A 19,555-nucleotide genomic window follows, 5' to 3' on the forward strand; every position below is an offset into this window, starting at 1 on the left:
AAGGCAACGGAGTTCACTGCGCACTTTAATTCAAAAGACATAGACTTGTACACAGCAAAACTTAATAGATTAAGCATAACAGATCCCTATAATGCCCTCGGGGTGCTTTTCACATGTATGGATAAAGGATCGGATAGCTTTCCTGTCAGGACACCTGTTGTAGCAGCTGCGCGCAAGTTACAACTAGCCTAGTTTTGATGTAAATGGGCACTAAGTTACAAATTAAGCACTCCTAAATATTTTTGCGTTGCACCATTAAACTAAGTCAAAGCCTAAATCTACGTATAAACTAAATATTAACGGAAGCCTCCGATCAGGAGTAACATTAACAGATGAACTACATCAATACGCTCTTGTTTTACATGACCGATTCAATTCTTTACATGTATATGATAATGCTGACATACAGGCTTACATGCGCTTACATGTTAAGAGAAAACCTGTGAATAGATTAACGTTATATGTTAGCGGTTAACACGAACCCGTCCAAAACAGCGCCGATGTGTGCATCAGTCATAATCAATAAATGTAATTTCTTATTTTTTTGTTTTAGTATTTATTTATTGATCCTTGATTTCGTTTCAAAAAGCCTTTCTTGATGTTATTTATATAAAAAAGCACTTGTTATTCATGTTTAAGTATCGTATTTAATGGGAACTTATTTTCATCAGTTACGTGAGGCAAAAGTAGTTAATAAACTGAAATTCATGGCATTTCAACAAAGGATTTCCCATTTGCTTCCCCCGCCTGTTCTGGCATCCTGGCGCACATCAGCTGTCCATCATGTTGAAATAGTAAGGTCTAAACAGTCTGGTTGTAAATTATGTTATAGATACCAATGCTACAACTGCTCTAGCGGATTGCCTGCCAAAATGGCGGAGTTTAGTCTGCGTGACGTCAACCTTCGGAGCTCTATGGACGTCTATTGTTACTTTAAACGCTTTTACACGTCTAAATTATTTTTGGCAATAATTGACCATGTCCGGTCGACTCAGATTGCATTGCATCTACCTCTATATTCTCATGTTTAAGATTCATAACGCGATTCCTGTGTGCAGACACTCGATTGAAGACGGCGGACATCATGAAATCCTTCAGGAATAATTGAATTTCACTCAGGAGCCACTAGTGTGTTTGGCTTCTGACGGACTGGAAACATTGTACATTTTTGCCAATTCTTTTAGGTTTTGTGCTGTAACTTATGTTAAGTAGTAGAAGTGTTCATGCCACGTCACCAGCAGAGGCTATTTATATGGCAAGAGTTGTGTTATGCATTTCCTACAAGTTACACAAGAGTTGCTTAGAGGGATAGTTCAGCCAAAAATAAAAATTCTGTCACTTACTCACCGTCACGTTGTTCCAAACCTATATACATCTGTACACAAAGATATTTGGAAGAATGTTTGTAACCAAGCAGATCTTGCCCCATGATATTTTTTTCCTACTATGGTAGTCAATGTGGAGCAAGATCTGCTTGTTTACAAAAATGTTCAAATATCTTCCTTTGTGTGCAGCAGATTTATACAGGTTTGGAACAACTTGAGGGTCAGTAAGTGATAATTTAATTTGTGGTTGAATGATCCATTTAAATACAATAGATTAAAATTACACAATGTGCTCTAACACATGCTAAAAATGCTATTGATTAAACAAGACATTGCTAAATAAAATCTACATCTAATCAGTCCAATAAGATAAGTTTAATAGAAAAAGGGGTGGTAGTGTTGCTCTTAACAAGCGTCTGTCCTCATTCAGGTGTGCGTGTGTGTATCAAATGTCCAAAACAATATCTAACGTCAACAAAAAGAGTTTTAGGGGAAAAATAGACCTATATTTCTGTGCAAAACAAAGGCAGCTGTTCTAATTTCTAAAGCGAGCGTGTGAGATCATGAGGTGACAGGTAAGCGGCTCGCCCACCCTTCAGGGCAAACGCTGGGTGGAGTTCAGCATACTTTAACCAGCCTCAGTCTGTCCTGAGTTATGAGCTTTACGGTCCACTTACAGTATGAACCATGGCATCAGATCCTCACCTTAACACACACACATCTCCCAGCCTTCTCCCTGAGCGTCACTTTTAAAAATCAATTTCCATTCTCTACACCCCCTCCATCTCATTCCTGCTTTTAAAGGAAAGCAGCCACAGAGATAACAGCTGCTTGAGCCCTCGGGAAGCAGCAGGAGAGGGGGAGGGAGAGAGAGAGAGAGAGAGATTCCAAGGTAGAACACACACACACACACACAGAGAGAGAGAGAGAGGGAGAGAAAGAGAGGGAGAGAGAGAGATTCCAAGGTATAACACACACACACACACACACACACAGAGCTTTTAACCAATAAAAGACCGATTTGTATCCGTGCACGTTAATACTGAAGCTGCATGTGTGTGTGTGTGTGTGAGCAATGTGAAGACCCGGAGAGAGGAAGACACAATGAGACAGACAGACGGATGAGGGAACAACTGTTCACAAGCACCTGGCCCCTTCAGTCAAGACAGACAGCTGGAGAAACACATGAGAAACGCATGAGACTTTCCTCACCTCCATCAGACTTGTTTTACGCCACACACACACACACACACACACGTGCACAAGTGAATTACGCTCGCGTGTGTCGATTTCTACAGGAAACATGAATGATTGAGAACTCACCGGCCGCACAGGAGGGTAAAAGACTCCCATCATCCTATTCAACACGACAATGGCTACAGCAAGAGTAGCGTTTTCTGCTTTCAGACGTCAACAGCGCTCACGATCCCTCAGAGTGTCTGACACATTCAAAATCTCCCTCTCTCATTCCCCTCCTCTCGCTCGGTCTGTCTGTCTATGTGTGTGTGTGTGTGTGTGTGTGTGTCTCCTCCCCCTCTAGACCGTCTCTCTCTCTCTCTCTCTCTCTCTCTCTCCTCCCATATCACTCACCCTCTCTACACTTTCGCTCAAGATAAACAAACCAATCTTGGCTTTTCAAAGATTTTGGCTTCTATTCACTGCCTGATTAGAAATAAAACAATGTTCATAAATGGTCAAACTTAGACCACAATCATGAATTTTATGCTGCAGATTAGTTTTCATATAAATAATTCAGATTAATGGTTTCATTCTTGTTTTGTTCAGGTCACTTACAGTGCAAGCATAATCTATTTTTCACTTGGAATCGTATACAATAAGGGTCGCAAAAAATTTTTTTCAGCCTCTTTGCAACCGTATACATAAACATATAATAAAACAGGCCCATATGATTTGATTTCATGCAGACAAAAAAATATAAATGTTCCATATTTAATACAACTAATAATATAATATAATGCAATAGCTTGATTAATCCCTTTAGTCTTCATTCCACATGAAGACCTTTGCCCATCTTTGGGTACTTTATAACTTTATATTTATTCTTTCACTGAAAAAGTTGATTCAATATCATGCATTTGATGGCACAAGTGCTTAAATTTTACTTATTTTGATGGCAACATTTTTATTTAAACTGCACTAGGAATGTCACGGTACCAAAATTCCAGTAGTCGTTACCAATACCATAAAAAAATTTCGGTTTGCTGTATTTTTAAAAAAACGTATTAAATATATTAAGTTTATTATTTATGGTGATAATCATTATAAGTAAATAATACAAACATTTAAAGGCTGTATGCCGTTTAAAAGTAAACATTGTTTATAAAAAAAAGGAGATTATTAATAGCTAAATCTACTGTAGGCTACAACAGTAGCCTGGTATGTTTTGTCAATTTAAAAATTTTTAAACCAAACTTTTATTTTGACGGGTTGCCATGAAGACCTTTGAGTGTCTGTGTTCATGATATGACAGTTTTCTCAAATGAAACGGTAAATTCTCGTGAAGTGACGGTTTATGCATTCGTGTCCTCATATAGTGACACGCGGCAGAGACAACAAAGACAGCGAGCGAGTGTCACACGCGCCTCGTCATTCACACAGAGACGCAAAACATGGACGAGTAATGTTTATTTAAATAGTATTTTGCAGTTTAATATTTACAGATATATATATATTATATATATATATATATATATATATATTCAGCTACAGTCTGGACCAGTGTTAATTTCGTTGACAAATAATTTGTCATAATTTTCGTCAACAACCTTTTTTCACTGACGAAAACGAGACGATAACTAAATAAAAACTAGTGTTGGATGACAAAAACTATGACGAAAATCAACTGTCATTTTTGTCAACAAATAAAAACGAGACGAAAATGTTAGGGAGGGACGATTAGGGAATAGATCCAGTCAGAACTGATATCCTGTGTAACAGATGCGCACATTTGATTTAAACGTGCTGATCTAACGGCTGGAAAACACGGCGCTGTTGCGATTCTACAGGCTCACGCATCCCCAATCCAGAGCGGCTCAATCAATGAATAGCGCACATTTATGCCAGGCAATTGTTTATGAACTAATGCTGATGAATAATTACAATGTTTACTTTACGATGTTTATATAGTAATATGTTTTAGACGGTTGTAACAATGCTTATTTTATCTCATCTGAACTTGAATGAGCTCCTGCAACTGTAAGGCACAGACATTTCAAAATAAGAGTCAATGTGTATTTCGAGCTTGTTTATCATTAAAAGTCACACATTATATATTCGTTTTTGGTTACACAATAAACTGTATTTAATTGAATTCCCATTTAATTCATAGTCAGGAGGAAAGACCAGTATTTGACACATATTCAATAAAGTATCAAGGTTATAATAGTTCACTAAAACCATTAAAAAAAAAACTTAATTACTTGAAATTAAATAAATGTTAACTGAAATTAAAAAAATAAATACACTTATTTGAAGCTTTAGCTTAACCTGATATGGCCTACTAACTGAAACAGAAATACAAAGTTAATACAACGATATAGATGTTTTTAAAAAAAAAAAAAAAAAAAGTGAATTAAGCTCGGTTTCGTGTATTTTTAATGTCAAAAACAAAATAATGTCAAAATGTCAGTTCAAGTGACAGTCGGTTATGTAAGGCTTAAATGCTTAATATATTACAATTTAACTAAACTCATTAGATTTTAGGAGACTAAATCTACTGTAGATTTAGTCGACTAAAACTAGACTAAAACTAAAAACAATTCAGGAAACTAAAATATGACTAAAACTAAATGGCATTTTAGTCAAAAGACTATGACTAAAACTAAATCCAAATTTGCTGTCAAAAATACACTGGTCTGGAGTCCTGCACTTAGATAAACACAGAAACGACTGAACGCAGCTGCGGGTAACGAATATACTCGGGAGTCGCTCCTACAGAAATGCTGATATCGTCACATTTTATAATTTCAGTACCGACTTGGTACCGAAGTACCGGTACTTGTGACATCCCTAAACTGCACTATTCACGGTTATCTTAATTATCTCTCGATTACATAAAATAACCACAACAAACAGGCGATTAATAAATAATCGCGATAGGGCAGGCCTAATCAAACTACATGCGTTTTCAGTTAGTTAACAATTAGCCTGCTAAACTAGCATTCCCTGCACAAATCATGTATAATCACAGCAAAAGGAATCTCATGCTCTCAGCACTAAATATCATAATCATCATCATCATATGCCATAGGCTTCAATTAAATCCTCAAATCCTATACTCATGTCAAATTATTTTTAGGCATCACAAGAGACTATATTATATTATTGATGATATTGCAGACATTGAAATGTCTCAAAACCTCTGAAAAGCGAGCAGATGTGAAGCTCACAGTCGAACGGCTGGTGATAAATGGATTAAAAAAAACGGATGGAGGGATTACAGAGAGAAAAAAGAAGATAAAGCGAGATCAACTACACTAACTGAACACACACACGCGTTCTACAGCTGCTGCCGTAATCTACAATGCTAATCTAAAACACTGGGACTATAATCTGATTTGAACGCTTTTCCACTGGTGGTGATCTTGAGAAGCTCCTCAATGGGAGTCTGTTGTCCAGAAAGAGCCGATACTGTATTTCAGAGTGATTGACTGACTGCTGACCTCCATTAAAGAACAGCAGCTTGACATCAGCGCGCCTGCGGAGACGGTCATTTGTGACCCCGGTATGAAGGTTCATTGAGATCGCATTGAGATCAACTTCACAATTGAGACCATTTAAGCAGCAGATCTGTGAATAATGAGGCTTTAATTAAACCTGGGGGCAAAAGCCCCTCAAAATGACATCAATTACTGGACTGAGATACGAGATCAAGGGCGCTCAGCGGTGGACGAGATTAAACCAGTTCTACCTGAGAGAACCAGCACACGCGTTAATTAACCTCAGAGGACGCCCGCCGTCAAACCATTCATACAAACCGTCTCGACTATTAATGGATTCCAATGGTTCGCTGTTAGCATGCCGCAAATTCAACCATAGAAAAATACTAGGGCTGTCAAAAGATTAATCACGATTAATCGCATTCCAAAATAAAAGTTTGTGTTTACATAATATATGTGTGTGTGTACTGTTATTTATTTATTTATTTATTTATTTATTTATTTATTTATTTATTTATTTATTTATTTATTTATTTATTTATTTATTTATTTATTTATTTATTTATTTATTTATTTATATATATATATATATATATATATATATATATATATATATATATATATATATATATATATATATATATATATATAAAAATACACACACAAGCATGTTTATATTTAAGAAAAAAATATTATTTTTATATATAAAACATTTATATTTATATATATTACAGATTATATAAATGTATATACAGTACATACATGCAAATATTTCTTAAATATATACATGAATGTGTGTCTATTTATATATAAATAATAATTAACAGAGCACACACACACGTATATTATGTAAACACAAACTTTTGTTTTGGATGCGATTAATCGCGATTAATCTTTTGACAGCCCTAAAAATACTGAAAACGTGCAAATAGTATTTCATGATATTGAACAATTTATATCCAACATCTTGGATTTGTTTTCAGTGGTGCAATGCATTAGGGATGAAACGGTATGGAAATTTAACGTCACCCAAATTATCACGGTTAACAATATTATGACGGTTTTGTTCAAATGAGATGAAAGTGTTCGAAGAGAACAGATGCACGCACTTAAAACATTTCAACAAGTTTTATATTTGAAAATCAACAAACAATAAATAAATCAAGCAGCTCTATGCACTTTTTTAAGCAAGATTCTATTCTGTGGGATTTCCTTCCTTATAATGTCTGTCGTCAATAGCAACGTATAACTCATGAATAATAATCAAAATCGTGATAAATCACACACGGTTTTAATGATAATTCAATTTTAAACAATATTACTAACCGTCAGTACATTTTATCGTGAAACCGGTAATCGTTTCATCCCTACAATGCATTATGTATGTACTGTACTTGATCCTCAGGAACAGTCCCGCTCACTCGAACTGTCTGTCTAATTGGCCTGCGTGTTTAATTGGTCTATAGTGGTGTATAATCAGATTAGCGCTGGCTCACACGCGCCTCGCTGCTCCGTCAGAGTTCAAGCCGCTCCATTGTTTACACATTAAAACAAGAGGATAATCACGACATGAGGGACAAACGGAGTTGACGCAGTGCTGCAGCAGTTTTACCACAGGTTTAACGGTTACTTATTAGAGTCCAAAAGATGCGCCGTAGTTAATATTTATTGTAGACGAGCGGATTGGGGCACTTACACAACACGCCATGATACGAGGCTGACGGGAAACCAACCGATCAGGATGAGCGGAAACGCTTTCACCACAGTAAATGGAGTTGGAAGATGATTTTGAGGAGACCGTGTCAAGGGTGCAGAGAATCGTGGGTTATCTCTGCTCTGCTGCTGCGTCTCTTTTCATCTAGTCTTGATAAACACCCTCTTTGAGCTCCGCGCGGCTCCCAGCTGGAACTAATGTCCCTCCTACAGTCCCCTGAGGGAACGCTTAGCACTGCGAAAGACAGGCGGACTCATGATGCTGATACTAGAAATAATCTGCAGTGCTGCTGATGTTTGCACAGTGAATCTCACTCCATTTTGCATTAAGAAAAAAAGTAAGCTTTTTATTTATAGGACCATGTTGATGATCTAATATTGTGTTATTTATAGGGGTTAGTGCTAGGCGGTATGACCAAAAATTTATATCACTGGTTTCGTGGTATATGACGGTATTTTTCCCCCATGCGTGACCGGGTGTTAACCGCATTTGCTACTGATTGAGAGAGGAAATACTGCAGTAGATGGACTTAAAATGCCCTATTTTACTGTCATGATGAGTGAATATTAGGGAGGCACCGATGTATCGGCCGATTTTTGATCTATTTACAACCATCGACATATCGGCTATATCATGAGAAAGGCCGATATAACAAACCGATGGTTTATTAATGAACTGCGTGAAGGCACTGAGCCGTGTAATGTCTGCTGCATAATCCAAGATTATATGTAATATTCCTGCTGCGCTGCTGTCTGTGTTTTAATGTTTATCAAACAACAAAAGACCAACAAACAAAAAAATAAATCGCTCACTACTCTTGACTAAACTTTCATAAGGATTCATTTCACAACGCAGACAGAATCCAGTCATAAAAATGAAATTTACTGCATAATGCGGAATGGCACGGAATGTTTTGATGAATAAATAAAACGCTGGTCAGTCACTTAAATCAATCGCGATATTCGCAATATATATACTAGTGTCCCAATGAATATTAAGTGAATATTAAGCCCCAAAAAGACTGTTTAAATATGAATCCTGCATGTTTCTCGGTCTCTGTGAATGAATGAAGACGCGCGGCTTCATTTAGCCTAACGTTACCTCTTTCACACACACACACACACACACACACACACACACACACACACACACACACACACACACACACACACACACACACACACACTTTTTCAGCCTCTGCCACCTCAATATGAGACACGAATGCATCTCCAGTCACTTCATGAGCATTTTACCGTTTTATTTGACAAAATCTATCGTCATATCAACACACACACACACACACACACACACACACACACACACACACACGTCAAAATAAAAGTTCAGTTTAACAAACCAAAATAAACGTAATTGTGACAGAAGAGCTACGTCTCAATGTAATAATAATATATGAATTTAATTTATACAGTGAAGAATATGCAGTGTTAAAAGGATCCAGTGCATGTTCATTAGAAATTATTTGATAATGCAGCAATAAACTAGCTAGTAGGCTATAAGTTAATGTTTTTTTTTTTTTTACCTTAAAAACACTATTTTAAATGACAATTTCAAATAAGAGGGCAAGTGACAAATATCGGTAAATAATTCTGTTAAAATCAGTATCGGCCCCAAAAAATCATATCGGTGCATCCCTAGTGAATATTGTAGAAAAATTACACACTAGAGTTCATACAGGTTTGCAAAGCCCCACAAAATGATGCTGTGCAGAGACAACAACCAATAAAACACAGACTACACACTCATTACACACACATCAATATTAAAATATGACCACGGAGAGAATGAGGGCACCTTAAGCATTTTAAAAATCAAACTCTATATAATAGCAAACTGCCAAAACGAGGGAGAAACGCAGAAGAACATTTAAAATGTCTAAGGATATTATTATTCAGAGCACTAGTCTCTGAACAAACGCCACGCGTTAGTTTAACACAGAACGAATAAAGGCATAGTTACTTTTTTGCCTATTCTTCTTTCTACATCATTGTCTTCCCATCGTGTCATCGCGGTCGTGATCAGACATACGGCTGTAGTATCAGTGTCCTTGTTTGCATACATTTAATTTGAAGAAGACGTGATGAAATATGTGAGCATACACGCTGCTGGTTCATGTTTAGAGCACTAGAGTATATGAAATAGGTCCATTAATAACTTAAAAGCGCTCGCTCTGGTCTGTATCGGATCTATATGATCCATGTGGTGGGTGTTGTTAATCTCATGGCGTGTTGTTTGAGTTCTCCGCTGTATTGTGATCTCAGCTGTGCTCTTCACTACAGTGCAACAGTGAAACGGGTTCCCTCTCAAACAGTGTCGCTGCGCCGCGGTCCCAACGTTGTTTAAGCAACATATACCGGCATTGAGGTTTATTAATTCATATCATAACAAAAATAAACACTGGTATTCGTATGAACCGGTATACCGGCCAGCACTAATAGGGGTGAAACAATACATCATATAAAAATGTGATATGCATCGAAGTAAACAATATAGTGTTAGTTTTACCCAAGCCTCAGCTTACTGTACTTATAAGGTATAATTCACCCCATAAAAAAAGTCAAACCTAAGATTTTCGCTCAACTTCCAAACACAAATGAAGATATTTTCTGAAACCTGAGAGACTTAATTCCATTCCTCTAAAACTAAAAAAAAAAATGTCAAAGGCATCGTAAAAAAAAGTCTAATGCAAATCCCCGTCTTCTGAAGAGACACAATGATTTCATCGTCTGTGCTAGAGATCCAACAAATGTTTCAGTGACACTACTATATTAAAAATGACTATATATTAAATTAATAATAAAAAAACCCTCTTCTTTGTTTTGATTATACGGCGATAGCATCATATCGTGATTTGTATCGAATCGTGACGAGTGTATCGTTACACCTCTAGTCATTTATGACCACATTTTCAGCCGAAATTCTCATATTTCAGAGCTTTTTTGTGCATTATACTTAATAGCGACTCATTGCTGTGATGAAAAAAATCTCATTTGGTACATTACAGTAATAAATCACTCCAGCCCAAGACAAAGGGTTTTTTAAAAGAGTTTTTATACCATAGAACCACCCTTTTTTGGAAGCTTTAAGCGAACAGTTCTTTAACGAAACATTTTAATAATAATCTAAAGAACCCTTTTCCACAAAGGCCCTTTTGTGTAATGGTATGTGAACCATATGGAATCATTAAATGCCAATAAAGAACATTAATTTAAGAGTGTACATTAAATTATACCAATTGAATTTAACAAAAAAATATTTTATTTCTTTGCGTCGCACAAATGGGAATGAAAAATAATGGAAAAACCCTCTGTTGTCCTAAAAAGAGGCTTGGAGTCACCTTCACTATTCAAAATAAAACTTCTTTCTGTTGTTTTTTTGGGTGAAATATGAGGCAGACATTTTCTTAACGGGTTTAACAAGATTCAGCCCAGAATCTGGTTTCAGACTGAAAGGCTGAATGTTTTTTTCTGCTGATATTTGAGGATTGGCTCTGATCTGCACTAAAGGAGTCCAGAGAATAAAGACAGAAACATCTGGAGTCCATGTGTGTGAAACAGACGACTAGAGCAGAGACAATGAGTCATACAGAACCCCGTCATGTGCCTCATTTCCTTAAGGACTGAAGAGCAGCTCACTGCCAACACACACACACACACACACACTCACACTCACACTCACACTCACACTCACACTCACACTCACACTCACACTCACACTCACACTCACACTCACACTCACACTCACACTCACACTCACACTCACACACAGTCCGGTTCGCTATCTTTGTGGGGACTCTCCATAGACGTAAGTAGTCCATATTCTCTCCCCTTACACTAACCCTAGTCATAAGCCTACCCATCACAAAACTTTCTGCATTTTTACATTTTCAAAAAAATTAATTCTGTGTAATTTATAAGCTTGTTTTCTAATGGGGACCTCAATTTAGGGCCCACAGTGACACGAGTGCATTCAGGTTGAAGTCCCCACCGGGATAGAAAAACACACACTCGCTCTCTCTCACAAACACACACACACAATCTCTCGCTCGCTCGCTCGCTCTCTCACACACACACACACACACACACACACACACACACACACACACACTCTCTCGCTCTCTCTCACACAGACACACACTCTCTCACTCTCACAGACACACACAATCTCTCGCTCTCTCACACAGACACACACTCTCTCACAGACACACACACACACTCAAACACACACTCTCTCTCACAAACACACACACAATCTCTCGCTCTCTCACACTCACACACACACTCTCGCCCTCTCACTCACACACTCTCTCACGCAGACACACACACACACACACAATCTCTTGCTCTCTCTCTCTCTCACACAGACACACACTCTCTCACTCCCAAACACACAATCTCTCGCCCTCTCACTCTCACACAAACAAACAAACACAAACAATCTCTGGCTCTTTCCCACTCACACAGACACACACACTCTCACAATCTCTCGCTCTCTCTCTCTCATACTCTCACAATCTCTCGCTCTCTCACACACACACACACACTCTCTCACTCTCAAACACACAATCTCTCGCTCTCACACAATCTCTCTCACTCTCTCACACACTCTCTCTCTCCTTCTCCCTCTCAAACACACACACACTCACTCTCAAACACACAATCTCTCTCACACACACACACACACACACACACACTATCTCTCTTTCTCCCTCTCAAACACACACACACAATCTCTCAAACAAACACACACACACTCTCTCACTCACTCTCAAACACAATCTCTCGCTCTCACACACACACACAATCTCTCTTTCTCCCTCTCAAAACACACACACACACAATCTCTTGCTCTCACACACACACACACACACACACACAATCTCTTGCTCTCACACACACACACACAATCTCTTGCTCTCACACACACACACACACACACACACTCTTTACTGAGCAGCATCTCACTGGAAGATCTTGCAGATCTAGAACCGATGATTCCCTCAAACTTACTGACCTGTAAGTTCCTGTTAAAGGAGAACGGCAGAATGGAGTGATCCGGCAAAAGAGAAGAGAACAGATGGTCGAACTGAAGAGGAGGAGGAGCTCACTGAAGGACGGAGGTGAAGAAGAAAGACGAGATGATTTGCGAATGAGGGGATGTGTGTTTCAAACCTCTCAGTTACTTCATGTTTGTGGTGTGTGTGTGTGTGTGTGTTAGCGAGCCACGAGTCTGACTGTCTGTCTGTAGTTTTATGCTTCCTTTGTGGTGTGTGTATTACTGCTGAACACATTTAAGATGGAGGTCTGGCGTCCTGACATAAGCCTCATGGCTGTGTGTGTGTGAGAGAGAGACTCCCAAAATGAAAAACACATTGCTCAACACACTTAAAAAAATAAAGTGCTTTTAAAAGGTCAGTAAATAGCTCTAAAGGGAAGAGTACGCCTCAAACTCAATGCAAGTAGATGGGGGGAATCTGCTCGATTTCATTCATCGTTGCATTCAGAAACACCGTACATTACAAACACACACACACACACTGCATTCTCAGCACTTACACAAGGAGCGCAACGGCCGACATTAGCGTGAACGTCTACAGCGGTCCTTTATCTTTTAGCTCGAGCACTTTTTGAAGAGTGTACTGGTGAAAAATCGGTAACTGAAGGCCATGCACTAGAAACAGTGTATTTGTGTACTTTTCACTGATCACAGCAAACATCAAAACAACGACCAAACATGATTTTACAATAATAATAATGATAATAATTTGACTAAACTTGACTCCACGAGCACAGGCACAAAACCAACTGAGACGCGTGTGCTTGCTCTATTGTCTGTCGCAATAACCATCACCACCACACCCCGACTTTACTGCTCTGCTCGTGGGGTCAAAGTTCAAAGTTGTCATGGCAACACATGTGCGCAATCCCATAAGGGTAATTACTGGAGACGTGGGGTAAGTAGGGCATAGCCATGATGAAAACGGCCTGTGTCAGTGACCCGATGGCATCGCAACAGAATCCCATCAAAGTTCCTGAGGATATGCAATAAATACAGCTGTAAAAAAGCTAAGGCTTATCTGCAAATCTCCAATCAGTGTGTGTGTGTGTGTGTGTGTGTGTGTGTGTATTAACCCCCCCTAGCAGCCCGCGTCAGGATAAATGGGAGATCAGAGACTAATGCCACTCTGAAACAAGTACAGATCTCTTTAGCACAACAAAAAGCCTCTTTACTGTCAGTGATACAGCAAATCCTCTTCTGATGCATGTGTGTGTGTGTGTGTGTGTGTGTGTGTGAGGCCACAGTAAACTGATGTGATTTAAATATCCGAGCCGTTTGTGGAACAGTGAATGTAGGAAACACCTTTTACCCAGATTGCATTCACAAACAGCAGCTTCTAAAATAAAGCACAGCGTGAACTGAACTAGAAAAGCCCAAATGATAGTCTCAGGCCTAGAAATCTCCATTTCTTCCAGGGTTTTCCCAACTGCGCTCATATTTCACTGCCTCATACGTCACTGGCGAGGTGTGTTTAAACAGGCTTGATGACAGAGTTGGACCTGTGTGTTTACAGACATCTCAATTCTTTCATTTCCTCCGTCTCCATCTCTTGCTTTTCATAAATGCGCGTCTCTTGTTACCAAATCGGTTGATTCCTGCAGCCCCCACTCCATTTCTGACTCCGCTGCAGGCACATTTCCAGACACTCTCTCGGAGCAGGATCAATACCTTTTTTGGGCTACACGGCCAAGCTTTCACACACACACACACACACACACACACACACACACACACACACACACACACACACCACACACACATCTGCTCAGTCTTAAGCTCGTCATGGTGCAGTTTAGAGAAACCGTGAGCCATTAGCCAGTGAAAATGAGCCATTAGGGTCCACAGCACATGCAGCACTTTAGATCACTTACCGGAGAAACCCAAAGAATGAATGGAAAGAAAGAAAGAAAGAAAGAAAGAAAGAGGGCTGGATAGATGGGTAAACAGCTGAAATGTGCGAGATGAGATCACGTCTACCTACATAGGCTACATAGAGTCTGAGGAATGGAGCAGAAGAGCTCATGTTAGAGGATGGAAAAGTACCGCAGGATGGAGAGATGGAGCAAAGGCCTCGGATGAGACTGGAAAATCCACTCCGTGATTCAGGAGCATTTACTGCAGAGGATCAGAAGCGCACGATGAAGCCCCTCAGTATTCACGACGGCTTGTGGTTAGGTGAAATTTCACCTTTGGTGCCCCAATGACCAATGTTTGTTTTCATCTCACATAACAGTATCTGACCTGTATCACGCTGGGTTGTTTCAATCCATGTCAAATATAGACCGTTGGGTTTAAATGTTTGAATTAAAACGGTCAAAACGGTAAACCAACGGTCGGACTCGGCCAGTTTTGACCTAAACATGGTTGAAACAACCCAGAGTGATATTCTTTCATAAACACAAACGCATCTCTTTCATCACAACGCATATGGAATCGTGATTTTAACGCTTACCTGTCCGAGCTCTCCGGTACCGTCCATCCGCGCTCGTTTGCATTCAGCCCCGACCGAATCCCCCGTCGCAGCGGCTCCCTCCGGCTCCGGGTCCCCGCGCTTCATCCCCCGAACCGCCGCCGAACCCGAGTCCAGATCCCTCTCGCGCTCCAGGATCCCGCGGCTCACGGGCAGCATTACAGATGCGACGTCGGTCGACATTAACATTGAAGTGGGCCGCAGATGTTGCGTATGAAGACCGAATAACGAAGACGAGATGTTCTGGCAGAGGATCAGCGGCGCTTTACGGACCAGAACTGACGCTCATCTGACGCGTTAAAACCCGTTACAGACTGACGCGCGTGTGCCGCATTAAAGGCCTTTGAAGAGGAGCGAGTATCTCGGGCCTGGACGCGAATAACAGACTCGAACCACGACCAGAAAAACCTCCGAGCTTCAGAACGCTTCGGCAGATCAGAATATCCTCTGATGGGAGACGGAAAACGCTGGTAAAAACGAGTCTAAACACATGGACGGTCAACGCGAAGGAAACGCTTAATGCGTCTGAAGGGTTCAGATCTTCAACGCTCTTCTGTCGATGCCACTAAATTAAACGCACAATCGTGAGGTTCGCCTTTAAAAACAGGCGTCGCGGGAAAACGCGAGAGAAACGCGATGCATCATTCCAGTCTTTCGAGCGATTCAAGCGATTTCCTAAAACAAAGGAGTGGCGTGGAGCTGCTGCTTTTCCTTTCTTCTCCCTCTCTTTCTCTCTCTCTCTCTCTCTCCCTCTCGCTCTCTCAATGGATTCTTGCTGCGGAGAGGAAACGCACGCGCGCGCCCCTCCTCTCCGGTTTCCTCGCGCTCTCGTTGCTTTATTCTTGCTGCAGTTTCCCGTTTTCCCACCGTTTTAGTGTTTAACTCGGGGACGAGAACCGAACGCAAGAACACGTTTGAATATGTATGTATAGACCTTTTCGTTTATGTCTGCGTTTTGTTCTCTAATAAATCCGCAATGCTGCGACCGGGATACGTCAACATGTGACGAGCCAATAATGAATGTTCCGTATGAAAAACGTTTGGAGAAATACAGACGCAACTTAGTAGCAGAACGGCTGAAACTGAAAGGGCGAATTTGCTGTAAGGCTACGCTGATCCGCTCGTATAGCTAGATGTGTAGATAGAGGGAGATAACCAATGCGCACATATAATTAGCCTATTATTGATTATGTGATTCATATGCGGTACAGTATGTTCCTGCTGGATTCGCAGTGGAAAAATGAAGCCGTCGAATAGCGAGTGGCTTTTGCGGCGTTTGCCCGACATCTAGCGGCCACGGGGTGCCATGACACGGTTCCATAAAAAAGTCCCAAGATTTCAAGAGCATGTTCATCAGAATCAGAAAGAGCTTGTTTTTTCTTGGTGCTGAAGCTTCCAGTGCACATATACTATACAAATACAACAATAGCATAATAACAATTCTAAGAATAAAAATATGAACATACACTCTAAAAAAAAAAAAGGTTCTACATGGCACCAAAAATGGTTCTTGGCTCGTAATCATAGGGAAACCTTTTTTAGTGCTATATAGCACCAATTTTGATTCTTAAGTGGTTCTTCAGAGGTGCTATATAGCACCTTAGTCAAAGAACCGGTGAAGAAATGCTGAAGAACCACTGAAGCACCAAAATTGGTGCTATATAGCACTAAAAAAGGTTCCCCTATGATTACGAGCCAAGAACCATTTTTGGTGCCATATAGAACCTTTTTTTTAGAGCATAGTATAAAAAGTATAAGGTCACAGTTACGCAGTGTTGCCACAGTTACTTTGAAAAAGTAATCTGATTACTGATTACGCCTTTAAAAAGTAACTTAGTTACTTTACAGATTACTTGATTTTAAAAGTAACTAAGTTAGATTACAAGTTACTTTATTAGTTACATTCAGCAGTTACCGACAACACCCCTGCCGCCTCAACATAAAAATGACAACCATTTTGCCAACACTCACCAGTGTTGGGTGTAACGCATTACAAGTAACTTGAGTTATGTAATAATATTACTTTTTCCAAGTAACTAGTAAAGTAACGCATTACTTTTCAACAAAATATCTGAGTTACTTTTTCACATTAATTTGACTGACAGCTCTCCTGCCCCGCATGTTGAGGAAAAATAAGTGCAGAGGCGTTGTGTGTGAACATGATGGTTATTGTAGTTCTAGACTAAATGTGAGCATTTATTTATCTCACTTGCACAATAAAGATTCTGTACTCCTCAAAATGAATAAAATCAGTCAAATGCAAAATCAGAGTACTATGCAAACCTCCAATAATTAAATGTTAAATAAAACAACTATTTTTATGCAAAATCTACCTTTATATTTAATTTACCAATGTCTTGCTGCTGACCTTTGATGATTAAAATTACTAGATGTTTTGTTTTTATTGGTAAAACTTTTTTCTCCTGCATCCTATTCTACCATTATCCAGAATGGCGACACAGCAGAGCTGCGTCCTCTACTGTTCATGCGTGAATTTGCATTTTTACCTCAGCCTGGGGCTTATTATTTCAATTTTGGTATGAAGAGGTCTTTACCATTGCATAAAAATAATCTATTTTGTTATAAAACAAAACAAAAACAAGCCCAGCCCAGGTGAGAAAAAGTAACGCAAAAGTAACGTAACGCATTACTTTTCTTAAAAAGTAACTAAGTAACTAAATTAGTTACTTTTTAAGGGAGTAATGCAATATTGTAATGCATTACTTTTCAAAGTAACTTTCCCCAACACTGACACTCACTTTATTGGAAGTGCATTTTTAACAGTAACGTCAACAATTTATCTCCTGACATTTTAAGTGGAAATTAAAAAATATTTCCTGAAAAAAAAAAAGTTTTAATAAAAAATGTAATAAAGACAGTCTTTCTTGACTTCACTTAACATAAATACTCTCCCCGAGACGCAAGAAGAAAGCAAAAATATATATTTTTCCTAAGGAAAATGACTATAATAGTAACTCACAGTGACTTGGATAAATTACTTTAATCTGATTACTGGTTTGGAAACAGTAACGCGTTAGATTACTCGTTACTGGAAAAAAGTAGTCAGATTAGAGTAACGCATTACTGGCATCACTGCAGCACTGCACTGACGTTTAGTCAGAATAGACATTTATCTTAACTGTATTTTAACTGTTTAAGAGGGAAATGGCCTGTGGAAAAACTGTTCCTGTGCCTAGATGTTCTAGAGGTCAGTGATCGGAGTCGATGTCCTGACGGTAACAGATCAAACAGGAGCTGTCCAGGGTGAGCGGAGTCTGGGATGATGCTCTCTTCCTCACTCTGGAAGAGTACAGGTCCTGGAGGGTTGGCAGGGGGGGCACCAATAATCCTCTCCGCAGTCCGGATTGTGCATTGTAGTCTCCTGATGTCAGATTTGGTAGCAGAGCCAAAACAGACAGTGATGGAGGTGCATAAAACAGACTCAAAGACAGCCGAGTAGAACTGAATCAGCAGCTCCTGTGGGAGGTTGATGAAGGAAGTACAGCCTCTGCTGGGCCTTTTTCACAATGGAGTCGATGTGTCCCACTTCAGGTCCTGAGAGATGGTAGTGCCCAGGAACCTGAATGACCACTGCTTCCACAGTGCTGTTCATGATGGTGAGTGGGGGAGAGCTGGGCTGGCCACTATCATCTCCACCGTTTTGCCTGACAGTGTTTTCATGCACCGTCTGAATTTTGTTTTCTGTGTTGAGGACTGTTTTGATAGCTCAGTCAACATTATTGTAGGAATAAGTGGAATCCTTGGGCATTATGGGAAGGGTTTTCATAAAATAACAAGTGAAATTTGATTTATATAGCACATTTAAAAGCAACAGAACATCTATTAGAAAAACTACTGATACCCAAAGTGTTACTGCATCTCGTTCAATTGCTCAGCAACCAAATAGAAAAGGCTTAATAATCAGAATATCTGTGTAGGTTCATCATAATGTTACAGTATTTGTAGCTTACTATTAAATATAGCAAATTCATTTGTAATAGTATTTCCTGCATTTGGAAGCACACAACATGGGCACTGACCCACTTTGGGGGGGGGGGGGGGGGGGGCTTCATTCAATAATTCATGGCTAATCTTTAGCCAAATTTAAGGTCATCAAATTTTGGGTCATTCATGAAATCAATGCATAAATGAATAAGAAGGCCAAAATATAGTAAATTTACTGAGTAATCCATGATTTTAATGAGGGTGGGGGGTTAAAATTATAACTTTCACCTGAGAATTAGAGCCAGATTACAGGGAAGAAGAAAAATGACGTTAGAAAGAAAAAAGC

The 19,555-nt window shown here is 39.4% G+C and overlaps 1 protein-coding gene across 7 annotated transcripts in view; it reads right to left on the minus strand.

The window, feature by feature from the left end:
• Positions 1-16,426, minus strand: part of rbfox2 (RNA binding fox-1 homolog 2) — a 47,811-nt gene extending 31,385 nt beyond the window's left edge. For 3 of the 7 annotated variants that reach the window (XR_013818279.1, XR_013818280.1, XM_079840577.1), the window contains exon 1: positions 15,247-16,027. Coding sequence is in view for 5 of the 7 variants with exons in the window: in XM_079840577.1 (XP_079696703.1) it covers positions 15,247-15,453 (207 nt within the window). In the remaining 2 variants the exon portion in view is untranslated. Of the gene's footprint in view, positions 1-2,648; positions 2,839-15,246 lie in introns of those variants that run through there. The other 4 variants (XM_079840579.1, XM_079840578.1, XM_079840575.1 and 1 more) reach the window with 3 other exon arrangements.
• Between the last annotated feature and the right edge of the window lie 3,129 nt (positions 16,427-19,555).

This window comes from Gobio gobio, assembly GCF_949357685.1.
Source record: "Gobio gobio genome assembly, chromosome: 17".
Lineage (NCBI taxonomy): Eukaryota > Metazoa > Chordata > Actinopteri > Cypriniformes > Gobionidae > Gobio > Gobio gobio.